The sequence below is a fragment of the Vipera ursinii genome (genome assembly GCF_947247035.1).
Source record: "Vipera ursinii genome assembly, chromosome: 7".
Classification (NCBI taxonomy): Eukaryota; Metazoa; Chordata; class Lepidosauria; order Squamata; family Viperidae; genus Vipera; species Vipera ursinii.
Genome location: NC_139521.1, coordinates 33673924 through 33688300, shown reverse-complemented (window position 1 = coordinate 33688300; position 14377 = coordinate 33673924). Strand labels below are relative to the sequence as shown.

The 14377-nt window shown below is 38.2% G+C and overlaps 1 protein-coding gene across 3 annotated transcripts in view; it reads right to left on the bottom strand.

Annotated features, from left to right (window-relative positions):
- SNX25 (sorting nexin 25) overlaps positions 1 to 14377 on the bottom strand; it is a 63687-nt gene that overhangs the window by 19770 nt on the left and 29540 nt on the right. For all 3 annotated transcript variants that reach the window (XM_083368090.1, XM_083368091.1, XM_083368092.1), the window contains exons 7-11: positions 9959 to 10149; positions 5946 to 6077; positions 3954 to 4223; positions 1165 to 1320; positions 80 to 211 (exon numbers count right to left, since the gene is read on the bottom strand). In XM_083368090.1, the coding sequence (XP_083224216.1) occupies positions 80 to 211; positions 1165 to 1320; positions 3954 to 4223; positions 5946 to 6077; positions 9959 to 10149 (881 nt within the window). The remainder of the gene's footprint in view (positions 1 to 79; positions 212 to 1164; positions 1321 to 3953; positions 4224 to 5945; positions 6078 to 9958; positions 10150 to 14377) is intronic.

The window sequence follows — 14377 nt, the reverse complement described above, 5'->3', positions numbered from 1 at the left end:
CCTGAAGTAAACATTTGACTAGCAAGACTCCATTCATTTAACAGAAGCAGCAGCAAAAAGATGAAAGAACATGCCATACCTCTCCAGTATTAATGAAGGCTTTCCACATGCCAAGATTTTCACACCAGCAATCTGTTCTTTCAATATGCAATTGAAGGTCACTGTGTTCTCGCTCCATCAGACTGATTTCATCTTTCAATTTAGAAACAATCTGCCAAGGGAAAAATATCTGCACAGTTGATTTAGATATCAGTGTTAAGCCTTAAACTGATAATGATCAGTAGCAGTTTTCAGCAAACCAGTTTATTTAAAGTAAGTTAGTCAATCTCAGCAACTTTATATGAGGACTTCAACTCCTTTGATTCCCTACCCAGTGTAAGTTCACACACCTTAAATTTGCTGAAATCAAGAAACACCAGTATGAGCAACAATTCACTCTGTATCCAGGGATTAAACTTGTTTACAATCCCAGATTGTTTTGGTCTCTTTTATTCCTGGTTTGTTTTTATGTTCTAAGTCCATTTCCAACCCACAAAGGAACAAGGCAAAATAGTTAAAGTGTGGAAAGAAACTAACAAGAAATTGCATACACACTCTCAAATCAGGTACCTGGCTTAGAGTTGGATATCAAGGCAACTGATGATGTTGCCAATGGCTTTTCTGGCAGATATGTTATTTCGCATCTTCATAATCAAAGACAATATGACCAGAGTGAAGGAAAGAACACACACGTGCACTCCGTCAGCTTTGATCCAATTTTCTCTCTTTTGTCCAGTGCAGAACAGAACCAAATAGCAAATAATGAAATCTGGCTTTGTGACATAAACAAAAATCTGGGATCTTCATGTTCCAAAACTATTTGCCAGCCACTGGTATTTTGTAAGAGGATTTCAGGCTAGGAATCAGTATTTGGAGACCAATAAATATAAAACAGACATCAATAGAGAAATAATTACCGCACCTACCGGAGGAAATACTGATATTGAATGGATTCCATACATGTTTTAAGATTTTTACAAAGGCAGTAATATATAATCAATAGTAAATGAGAAGACAGGATAGCAACACTTAAATTTACCTTTGAAGGAAAGACCCCTTAAGCAAAACTACCTATTACTCTAAAATACATTGATTGATATGCTTTAAAAAAATATAGCCATCTACCTTTTTGTCAGGTTTTGGTGAACTGCAGAGAGAATTTAGAGCTTGTCTCTTATATTCAAGTTTGTCATTTAATAGGCGTAGTTTATTTACAGCATAACTGGTCTGCTCATTAATTTCTGAGCTTCCTCCATCAATAACTTCTTCACAAACATGTCTCTAGGAAAAACAGAATTCATTATCAAGTAAGAGTTTCATGGATGCCTGGCATATTATCAAGTAAGAGTTTCATGGACGCCTGGCATGTTATCATGTAAAGAACAGCAAGTGCAAACTAATAATGAAGATATGAAACTAAAATGAGATTTTGATTTAAATCTCTTTGACTTTATGAAAGTGTGCCAGTTCAGGCAAGTTTCCTTTGGTATGTTTAGTTTCTGAGCAGAGAATGAAAATATTAATAAATAAAGACACCCATAATATTTACAAAACTATTCATCAATATTTTTTATATTCACAGATGAAAAACATATTTAGGATTTACAGCCTTGTAACTGTGTACGACAAGTCCTTTGCCATAACTTTACTTATGTTTCTCCTCAAATACAGAAGTCCTTGGCTAAGAGAATCAAAGCGTCTTCACCAGAAGTGTCATAAAATTTTAGTTCTGATTTTGTTCTCAAAATCAATAGAAAGTGTATTTGTTTTCAAAATGGTGTAGAATACTCAAATGTTTTATATATTATATTCTTACATCTTCTAATACTTTAATACAAGTCTTATATATAGAACTGCAATAGTAGAATACTTGCTCATTCTATTCTCATTTTGGAACATGGTTTCAAAAATCAGGAGTTCATACAACTTCTAATTATGATAAATGTACCAAAGAATGCTTGACTAGGAAACATGCATGAACATTCTACTCTACCTGTGCTAATGCAAGTATAATAATATGCTAGCTGGGAACATTGCTATCAGATTAGTCATAACTAAAAGCAGCAAGAAGGTAAGAAAAAAATCTTTTTATTTATTTATACAATTTATAGGTTGCCTCATATCCATTATGTTTGGTCGCTTACAATTACAATTTTTAAAAAATACACAAAAAATCATGAAAAGGCCATAGAAATAATATATAAAAAAGAAAAAAGGGCAACCCCATGTAAACTGTGTTATGGTAACCCATTCATGAGGTAACTAGGGCACAAGTGATGGTCTGTAGGCACTGCCACACTAAGTACACTTGTACAAAGGCCATTTTGATCACAGCTGCCACCTGCTGGTTGTGCACTAGTCTCGTGTGGTGAAGTGCAACCCCTTCCCAGACCAGAAAGGAAATTTCTCCGCAGTCAGATATATGTAGTCATGCATCATGTAGTCATGACTGAGCCAGAGTCTGGCCTCCCATTCAAACCAAACAGCCTCCAGAAAATGGGACAAGCACTTGACTGACATAGCATCACTTCACTGACACAGAACCAAGAAGCATAGTTTGGAATCATCAGTATACTGATGATACATGATCCTAACCAACAGATAACCTCACCCAGCAGATTCATGAGGATGTTAAATGGAAGCAGCATCACCTATCAAGCCCTGCAGAAACCTCAATTTCCACCCCATCTCCTTTAGCCCTGACTGAAACTGGCCATAGAAAAAGAAGACCAATGTAAAACAGTGATCCCATCCCCAAATCTCAAGCTGCTGTGATTGACAGTATTAAAAGTCATTGAGAACTCAAGGTCATCCACAAGAATGTCCAACGCTGGCTGAATAATGTGACTTGGCCTGAAAGCCAAATGAAAAGGGTCCAGATAATCAGTCTGCTCTGGAATTGAAGCCCAACCCCATTCTCAACAAACTTTCCTATAAAGGATGATTTGAGAGTAGATGGAAATTGTCCAGAATTGTTGGATTCAGTGATGGCCTCTTGAGGAGAGGGTGTACCTTCAAGACTGCAAAGACAATCCCCTTCATACAGTTATCACTACACGGACCCAATGGCAGGTCACCTCTCAGAAAGCCTTGATCAATGGGGGGAGGGGGGACATGTATTTAACAAACAGGTGGTTGAGCTCACAGATTGGAGGATCCTGCCCACTTGATTAGGAATTACAGGCAAAAATACATTCCAGGCAACTTTATAAAACTGCCCCAGGTACCCCTGTTGGAATTGTCCAGTTGGAAGCCACCTCCAAGTGAATCTGAACCACTTTAACAGTCAAATAGCAAGAATAATCCTCACAATGGTCAAAAAATGTTCCTGTCACTTATCCCCCACTCCAGAGAGCAGGTTACCTTAAAAAGGGCCATCAAAGACAAATGTATCGTATTTTATTTTAAAAAAGAAATTTCTAGGAAAAAAGTTAAGGGCAATCATAAGGAAACAGGTTATTTCACCTTAAAAGGTGTATATAAATCAGATAGGAAACTATCTTCATCTCTTCAGAAACAAGCTCTCCCAGGCATAGTTCTTCCAAGAATTTCCTTATTTGTTTTCCATAAAACCTCCTTCCTCAAAAAGTAGAGTAAGAGAATCATCTATCTGTGAATGTCATGCTATTCGATTGAGAAAACAGTTTCACTGGCAAAATGAGACCATTTAGAACTGGAGTTTTTGGACTTTAAAGAAAATTAAAGGAGAACATAATACGTCTTGCTGTTGAAGATAAAACATGTTAGTAATTTCACAACAATTACAGTAAAGGCTCTAAAACAGGAAAAGGTAATTGGAAAATAGTCTAAGATACCTGAAAGTTCCTGAAATACAGTAAGGGATACTAGTAAAGGAAAGAGCTACCTGGACAAAGGGGGAAAAAAGCAGAAAGGCATTTGTAGGCCCAACTCACATCATCTTTGTCATCAGATGCCATCTGGACAGAACTCCTCTCTTCTTTCTTGATCAGCCTCTCATACAAATCACTGACAATGAATGATGGATAGTATCTGTCTTTCAGTGTTTCATAAACATCAGCCTGAATTTTATAAAACACCTCAATGCCCTTGTTACCCACAAGACTCTGTTGTATCTCTTTGTAGAGTATTTTTTCCACAGGAATTTCTCTGCTCTCCACAAAAAAATCCTGATAGATTTGACTCACAAGTTGAGGTATTTCAGCCTGAGAAGAAAAACATCCATAATCATCAGCAATTGTTAAATGTTTGTTCCAGCTGAGAACCACAATACAATATTGTTTTAATTTGAAAATTTAACATTATACTGACAATTCCTCCTCTAACCCAATGATCAAAAAACAGTTACATGAGAAAATAAAATTCCACAGAACTTCACTAGATACAACCAAAATGAAAGAACAGGCTCAAAATATTGAAGTTCTCCAAAGTTTTTCAATGGGTGAGGATGGTCAAGAAACAGCAGATAATGAAAGAAACCAAAGTATATGCTATCATTATTGCCTACAGGTAGAACAGAACTCAAAAGCTTTCATATTTTTCTTTGTTCTACAAACTGAATATTCTTAGCTGTTTTGATGATTGCCAAATACTGATTCTGGATCTTATTACCCTAATTCAATTTTCTGAAGCAGAGTCCCAATTTAATATACCTGTATTTGTATACAATTGTATCATTTGTAGATTTGGCGGTTTGACTGTTCTTCACCAGCCTGTGTCCTCAAATAGTGCAGTGCCCCTAAAAGCACCACAATGGAAAACAATCTCAGAGTATTGAATTCCATATTCAAATCATTGTCTCTTAACTCAATCAATCCTACAAAGTTATTGTAAGAAGTAGGAACTTTGGAATGTAGGGAATATCATGAATAAATTTAATAAAGTGTAAATGACAATATCAAATTCAAGTGAAATATATAAATAAACAAAAGATTACAGATATGATATGCTAGAGAGTTCATAAAACAAAATCAAGTTTTCCACTGGAATATTGATACCCAAATATGGTGAACTATTTTCCTGTTATTACTTTTGAAAAATTGGGTGAATGTCAGGCATTCAATAGGAAGGAAATATATTAACAGCCTTCCTTAACCAGTTATAGTGCAGATATGCTGACATGTTGGCTGAGAATTGTACGAGGTACATACGCAACACATCTGGAGGCATCAGGTCAGGAGGATGATCATAATGGGGTCAATTTAAATTAAGCAGCAAAATAATATTCATAAAACACAACTCAGTTCTCGGTTTTAGAATTAAAACATAACAAGGAACAAAAACATGCAGCTATAAAATTTTGGATTTGAATTCCAGCCTCCATTAGCACCCATGATTCAATCATCAGATACCATAGCTTACATTTTCAGTACCTCATTTTCTTAATTCTCTCTTCTTTTCATATGATAAATGAGTCTGAGGTCTGTCCCCTATATCATCCCATCAAAGAAATGATTTATGTACTAAAGCAACTGCCATTTATGAGCTGCATTAAAAAAACCTAAAGTGTCTTTTTCCATTTGCATATAAACATGGAGCCAAGATGGTCTGGCAACACTGTTTTTCTGCCACATCCCCACATTGTTGCCGTCATACAGCCCAAAGATGAGATACTTTAAGTTGTTCTTAAATGGGCTTGTAGTGTTTTCTCTCTTATTCCAACATGATCCAAGGGCAGCACAGGTATACAAAATCTGCTAGGCCATCTGTCACCTATTTGTTTGGAGAGAAGTCACTGTAGGAAATTGAAACAGGATAGAAATTGACAATGAGATTACCAACAGTTCATACCTGTTTTGAATTTTTGCCAATTCAAACATAGCAACGGGAAAGGCCTTTAAGTATTTTGGTGCAACACTTACAAACTAAATTTTGCCACAATAAAGACTAATTTTCAGTAACCACACTTGTCATACTTATTCATGTACCTTGTTAGCATTCTTCAAGTATTCTACAGATTCCCAATAGCTGATCAGCACCCGCTTATCCATTCTTTCCATGTATATTTGAAAGTGCTCTCTGTAGGATGGATTACACAATATATCTTCAAACTGAAGTATCTGAGAGGTAGGAATGAGTAACATTATGACAGTTAACTATTTATAAGCAAGCCGACTGGTTACAATCTCTATTACATGGAATAAACCCACACATGCCATTACTTACTTAAGGCTGCAAGGAGCAGTAAGAATTTGTTGGATCCCGAAACCTTTTTTGTGCCTCACAGATTTTATAATACCCTCTAAACTCAACGTTCTTCTAAAAACATGCCATGCTGTTAGAGCAGAAAAATATTTCCTTCAATCCAAAAGAACTCCTTATAGTATTTGTGAGAATCTGCATATGTCAATAAGTTCACGTTCTTTGATTAGTAGCTCTGATAGTATAAGTAGTTGCATTTCAGCTTTTTTTCAAATTTTAGTAAGAATACAATAATATAAACACTCAGAAAATAGAAAGATAATGCATAGGTTCCCCTTACATGCTGTGGAGAGGTGTAAAAAGATTGCAGTCATAATTGACAGGTTAGTTGTATTACTCTCAAATTAGATATTCTACACAAATAATGCCCGTTCTTGAAACAGTATCTCATAGACTAAGTCCTAATAATTCTGGCATGAGCATTAGTTTAATGTCCTCTAGGATATGAGTTTTAGCTTCTTTGTGTCTTAAAATGTGCAATTTATCCATAAATATAAGACACAGCATGCAGAGTATTTCATTTGATGTTTCAAATAGTGCTACATGGACAGTGTGGTACAAACTGCACTACTAGCAATATGGCAGTTTTGGCCACATTTCTTCATAAATGTCACTGAATTCATTAAGACCTGCTACCTAGCAAATTAAATTTGAAAGGACTCTGGAAACATGTGAAAGGGGCACTATGCCCTTCAACTGTGTTATGAATGAATGATTTCCTTAAAGCATTAAAATAGCCATGTCCTCTGGAAGGCTTACTGTCATCGCCCTGAGTCCTTCGGGAGAAGGGCGGTATAGAAATCAAATTATTAAATTAAACTATTAAATTATTAAATCGCCCCATCAGAGCCTGGTTTGGAGCAGGAATTGGAACCGGGACCGTCCAATGGGCATGGCACGTCTCCCTTGGAATGTTTGGAGAGGCCAGGGGCTGAAGATGATGCTATCCCAGGTCCCTCAGGCATTGGGGGAGGTGGTTGACCGGACAGAGACCTGCCTGCCCTCATAGACATTGGGGAGGATTGGCTGCAGATAGGCAGTGATGTTAATAAGCAGCAGATCCCCGCTGATGTGGAACAGCTGCCTCCCTCATTCAATCCAAGCGCATGGAGAGTAGAGCAGAGGCAAGCTCAAAGGAGGGCTTGCCCTTTGTACCTGGACTCTGGACACTGCCCCGTGAGTTTGCACCTTCTTTTTGGACTTTCTTTGTTGCTTTCTGGCTTTGGGGGACTGAGGGTGGCTGCCTTCTCGGTAGTGTAGAGTAGAGCCTTACTGGCCACAGTAGGGCTCGTTGTTGTGGCATTTAATCAGAGCAATAAAGGATGCCTGTGTTCTGTACCAGCCTGCTACCGGCCCTGCAGAAAAGGCAGGGACAACCCCTTTTACAAGAAGGCAAAAGGCTGGAACTAAGCCTGCCAAATTTATGGATACAAAAGCAAACAGAACAAGACACGAACCATGAAACAGGAGCTATTCAAGCGGTTGCCTTCAGCAAACCAGCCCTCCCATGCATTCCCCTTTTATACAGTTCAGGGCGTGGCTTCTCTCTGCCTCCTTCCGAGGTGCCCCATTGCCTTCCTCTGTTTACTCCTGATTGACTGCCTCCTGCGTCCTTGAACAGGGCCAGCTGTGGGTCATCTTCATCCACGCTGTCAGGCTCACACAGCTGGGTCTGCGTCATGACCAGGTGGGAGGGGCCTGGCTGAGGGCTCTGTGGAGCCTCAATATTATTCTCAGCAAGCTCTTCAACACCCCCCTCCTCCTCCTCTGAGTCGTCCGACCCAACTGCCGAACCCACAGGCTGACCCTGAATCACAACAGCCTGCCTCTGCCTAGGCAACCTGGATCATAACATTTGCACGCTTGCCATGAATATACTCTGTATATGACTGACATTTCTTGAGTTGCACCAAGTACAAAGGAACAGCCAGCAATGGTTTTACCTAGAAGTGAACTGCAAGAGTCAAAAACATACCTTTAAAAATTGGTATCTCCATTTTTAGTCTGCAGAGAGCCAATTTAGTGTAGTGGTTAAGGCACCAGGCTAGAATTCAAGAGATGGTAAATTCTAGTCCCACTTTGGGCATGAAGGTAGCTGGGTGATCTTGGGCCAGTAACTTTTTCTCTCAGCCCTATGAAGGAGGCAACCCACTTCTGAAAAATCTTGCCAACAAAACAGCAGGGACTAGTCTAGGCCATCAGCAGAAGTCAAGACCAACTCAAAAGCACAAAATAAAAAGAGTTTCCTACATTTCCCTGATCCCATGGTGTCAAGCACCAGGAACGAAGCAAGACCTCCCAATTGGTTTTCAAAGACAATGTGAACTTGATTCTTCCAACCTTTTCTCAATATTGAAAAAAGCCTGGAAAACCTTGAAATGTAATATGCACCAAGCTTTATAAGAATGAAATTCAATGTACAGTAACATCACTATTAAGCCCCTAAGAAAGTATAAGCATCAGTGGCAAAAAAGGCAAACCATTGTCTATAAACTAACATTTATTTCAGTTCCTGAAGTTAGAAACTTAAGATTTTTACACCTCTGAATCTCTTTTAAGTTTTAGGTAACTACATACGTCCCTATATGTATAGAAACTGATTCTGGAATCTTGGCTTGGATATGCCATTTCCATACTCTTTTCTCAATAGACTACATGGCAGAGCAACATCTTTTTTCCCCATCTCAAATTTTGGATTCCCCCCCCCCAAAGATAGTAATCATGTTTTAGATGCAACATAAAGAAGAAAAGGTAGCACCATTTCTTTGGGAAGAGCCCTGGTGGTACAGTGGTTAAAGTGCAGTATTGCAGGCAAATTCTGCCCACAGCCTGGAGTTTGATCCTGACAGGGCTCAAGGTTGACTCAGCTTTCCATCCTTCTGAGGTCAGTAAAATGAAGACCCAGACTGTTGAAGCAAAAATAGTGCTTCAACACTATAAACCATCCAGAGAGTGATGTAAAGCAGAATGGTGGTGGTGGTGAGGAACTACAGTATATATAAGCCTAATGCTATTGCTTTTGTATCCTTCCAATTCTACAAATGCCACTTGTCCTATCCATTTTGCCTCCTTTACTGATTTATATAGAGGCCTCCAAATAAATGTACTTTTGCATTTTTTGACTGGTTCCACCAACACTTTTCATTCCCCCAGAAAAAAAAATAGTAAAGAAAAAAACAGAACAGTTTTTAGAAAAATGAACCTCTGTCTCTGTTGTTCTCCAAATAATTTTAGGCAGGCCTTCTATTCTGTTCTCCCATGCATTTTAGTAAATGTGCTAGTTCTGGACCAGCTCTACTGGACACACTAAAATGTCTCTTGAGAGTCATGGCAAAAATGTTCAGCAATGGCTTAACTTCTGAACTGTTTTTAGGCACGCAAACAAGTCCCTTCTGATTATTTTTTTAGACAACACATGAGCTATAACAATGCAACCTTTTCTCAAATTGATCACTCTTACTGGACGTTTGCATGAAGGAAACATGTCATAGCACTTTTCAGTGGCAATTGCATGCTTGGTAGAAACTGGACTAAGTGCTGGTTGAGAAAAAAGTGCAGTGCTGACTCCCCCAATCAGTCTAAATGCTTCTAATTTTTTTGAGTATTATAGGGAGGAGGCATAGTGCAATCACTACTTAGCTACTAAAATTAAAACCCAAATACTCTGCACGTGGCAACTCACTCATTCCCTCTACTCCATATGTCTCAGCCAGCCCCACCTCAAACAAAGCTTTCTTACCTTTTGGCTCTGAGGACCTTCGCTATCCTCAAAAATACCATCTTCTGGTTGGTCATAAGCAGGGCCTCCCAGAAGTCGTATGCGTTTTTCACATTGTTTTTTTGCTACTGTTAGTTGATTAATATATCTTTTCATATTTCTGGCCCTCAAATGATCTGCTTTCATTGCAGCAGTCTCTTTAACCTTGTTCTCTGTAGTAAAATTAAATGTCTGGTATTAAAAAATATAGACTGCATTTTAATCCATATAGCAGTAAAATCTACTTAAAATCACAGTGCATGGAATTCTGAATGTCTTACATTATGAAATGCATATTGAAATATTACATACTGCAGTCCATCCATAGAAGTAGGCTGGCTTGGTCACTCAACAGCGAGACACTGGTGAAGTGGGCACAGCAGTGCCTACATTTTCTGCATCTCCTGAGAAAAGTACATCTTCCTTCCCCTGTCCTTACCACTTTCTATACAGCAGACATGTCAAACACAAGGCCTGGGGGCCCGATTCGACCCGCGAAGTGGTTTCATGTGGCCCGCAAAGCCATCCTGGAAACAGTGAGGGAATGGCCCCCACTGCCTTGGCCCTGGCCCAGAGACCCTCCTTCTGCCAGAGATCCTGAGATCTGTCCCATTCCTGCCCAAGCACCCTTGATGCGAACGATGTAGAGCTGGCCACGCCCACCCAGTAGGCTATACACACTCTAGCCACACCCACCCTGGCCATACCCACCCGGCCCCCTGAGGGCAACCGCAATGCTGATGCGGCCCTCAATGAAATTGAGTTTGACACCCCTGCTATAGAGGGACGATCAAGAGCATCCTATCATATTGCATTACAGTCTGGTTTGGAAGCATTACTGCTTCAGAGAGGAAGGAACTGCAGAGAGTGGTGAGGATGGCAGAAAAGATTATTGGCAGTTTAGTCCCTTCTATCCCGGACATGGCATATAAGCATTGCTTGAGAGGGTCCGAAGCACAACATCCAGATTCAGTCACAGTTTTGTTCCATACAGTATCAACCTTGTGAATTCTTAAGCTTCCTCTTTCCGCTATGTATTCAAGATGCACAGTGATTAATGTTTATATGTATTTATATGTAAGGGTATAGGTATATACATATGCATGTATATAGCATGTTTATATGTATGATATGTACGTGTACACTTTTGACAGCAGGCAACAGAATTTCATTTTTAATATGTGCCAGTGTGTCCATAGTAAAAAATGACAATAAAGGTTACCTTACATAAGATAACATAGGTATTTGCTTCTAAATGTGGTCAGTTAGATGGTTTAGCATTTAATTCTATATTCTGGGTTGAGTAAAACTTCCTCAGATTAGGGGAAGCAATGTCAACAATCCTGGTTAATTATCAATGATAAATATGAATTATCTCCAGCAAACAAGCCAAAAAGATTTGTAAGAGTTCTAGTTTTCCTTTATTTTTTGATTTTAATAAAATCCAAATTATCCTAGCTAGTAAAATCTGGAGGAAAAACAGTACTTTTTATTAACATTACACCAATGTATTGCTCACAAAAGCATATATACAAACGTATAATCAATCATTCTCTTCATATATTTTAGTGTAGTCTTTGTGCTCCCAAATGAAGCATCTTTTTTTAATAATCGCTAATTTCCCTATAATTTACTCTAAAAAAATCCCACAAACCATTTTTTAACATACCAGTGAAAAGGAATGAAAAGATAATAGGTAAAAAACCAAGAAGGCTGCCTCTACAAATAAATTATCTTGACTGTAAATGATGCTTCCATAGCAACTATTCAAAATAGCTGAAGGAAATTGCTGTATATTTGTGCCACTCTAAACCTGAATATTAAAAAAAAATCAGACAAGAAGTTTTTTTCCACATAATCATACATAATCGCACTATATCAAACTAAGGTGCAGATTTTATATTTATCAGCAAATAACAATCTTGCTGCATTTAAATATGCATAAAATGATTAATCTTGTCAGATGGAAATATATGTAATTTAAACATTTTAGTTTAGCTGTTGCAAACTTTGAAGCTGAAAAAAACATAAGAGCAAAAGATAGAACTGTTCATTCAAATAACCTTTGTATGCATCAGGTTTGAGGCCACTCAATAATTCTGTTTTTTTAACTCAAATAGCTTAAGACGATATTTTCAGAACAATGAAAATACAGACCTGATCTATATATTACATTGAGAAACCAAACGTAATACTTAAGGTGATTGGCGAGGCTGGTTAAATAGCATTCAAAATATTAATAAAGTATAATATATATTGTGAAAACTTTTTTTTCAAATCCTGAATTCCCTCCACCAATTCAGTGATAGTTCCCAGCAAGAACCACAACAAATAATTGCAGACCAGCAATTATCCTCTTTTCATAGCAGTCCATGAAATGCAAAATACTGATCACATAGTAGTCAATTAAAATTGCATTAGTTGCTTAATATACAAACTCTCAGGTCAGAGCATAACATTACCACTACCTACAGTATTTGGTAGCAATGGGTAAGAGTTCATAAATATAAATTCCACTGAGTGCTTGCAGTAATACCCCCATGGTTTTTCATCATAACTGATTACAACACCCATGTCACAATCAGTGATTCAAATTTGAATTATCAATGGATTCAGCCATTCCATTACATGTGTGCATCTTAGAAGAATGAACCCTGTATTATAAAATTACAAAAACGTTAAATTTTCCAGGTCAACTATCCCTGAAGCAGTTGATCTTCAGTCAAATCTAAAACTGTTTCTCAATTGCAGGGCCTTTAAGATGTGTCAACTTCAACTTTCAGAATTCCCCAGCCAGCATGGAAGCTGAAATCCACACATTTGAGAACTGAGAAGCACTTCTATTTTATTGCTCATTTTATCCTTTTCGACAAATGTTAAGAGAATCCCTAACTCAATTTACAGGAAATAATTTGGGAAGAAAATCTCATCTTCCTATTATTTATTTATTTAGACTTGTATGTTGCCAATCTTTCCTACAGACATTAAATTATGGGACTTCATTCCTTTCTCTGAAGAAAGAGAAGACTTTAAAAGGGATTTCTTTATTTTTTTTCTGCTGGATGGGTGCTTTCGATATTCAGAAACCAGTAACTGGTTGAATCAGAGATCATCCATGGTTGAATGGATAGTTCTTTGCAAGCTTCTCCAGCAAATGAAGCTTTCTAGTGACCACGATGGCTAATAATTGCCACTCACAGTCATTTCAATATGAGATGGGCAGCAAATAAATTTAATAAAATAATAAATAAGCCTCATAAACATAAGCTGAATGCTCAGTCTAAAAAGTGTATACAGTTGAAAAATTGTGTTCATGAACAATGTACATCTCTAATTAGTTCCAGTGAAGTTAAGGAATATATTAAAGAGGGAACTGTACCAATAATCAATAAATGTATTCAAATGTCATACTGTGCTTTTGTGGGACTGTGCCCATCAGGCACAAAGATCCCCAAAGCAGGAAAATAAATTCTGTTTTCCTGCTCTTCTACAATTTCCAAGAGACAATTATTTGATTTTTGGCTAACTGAGCTAGTAATAAGGATCGATCAGATTTTTGTTATAAATTAAATTCAATCTGAGTGAAAACCAAGGATTGTTGCATTCTGCAACGCATTCTTGGAGATTTTTAGAATACATGATCACAGTGAAAGGAGCAATGGTTTTGATATCAATTTATCCCATGCAAGTACTAATCAGCTCTGATCATCCTTCTTAGATGCAGAGTTGATACACAGTCAGCTTCTTGCTGTCACCTGTTTAAACAGAAAGGCATAGCATTTCTCTTAATGGTGATTAAATACTACATTTCCCTAAGGGTACCAGTACTGAAGGTTTGTTGTTGTTAGCTGCGAAGTCGTGTCCGACTCATCGCGACCCTATGGACAACGTTCCTCCAGGCCTTCCTGTCTTCCACCATCTTCTGGAGTCCATTTAAGCTCACGCCTACTGCTTCAGTGACTCCATCCAGCCACCTCATTCTCTGTCGTCCCCTTCTTCTATTGCCCTCGATCTTTCCCAGCATTAGGCTCTTCTCCAGTGAGTCCTTCTTTCTCATTAGGTGGCCAAAGTATTTGAGTTTTAGCTTCAAGATCTGGCCTTCTAAAGAGCAGTCAGGATTGATCTCCTCTAGGACTGACCGGTTTGATCGCCTTGCAGTCCAAGGGACTCGCAGGAGTCTTCTCCAGCACCAGAGTTCAAAGGCCTCAATTCTTTGGCGCTCAGCCTTTCTTATGGTCCAACTTTCACTGCCATACATTGCAACTGGGAAGACCATAGCCTTGACTATACGCACTTTTGTCGACAGGGTGATGTCTCTGCTTTTTAGTGTGCTGTCTAGATTTGCCATGGCTTTCCTTCCCAGGAGCAAGCGTCTTTTAATTTCTTGGCTACAGTCCCCAT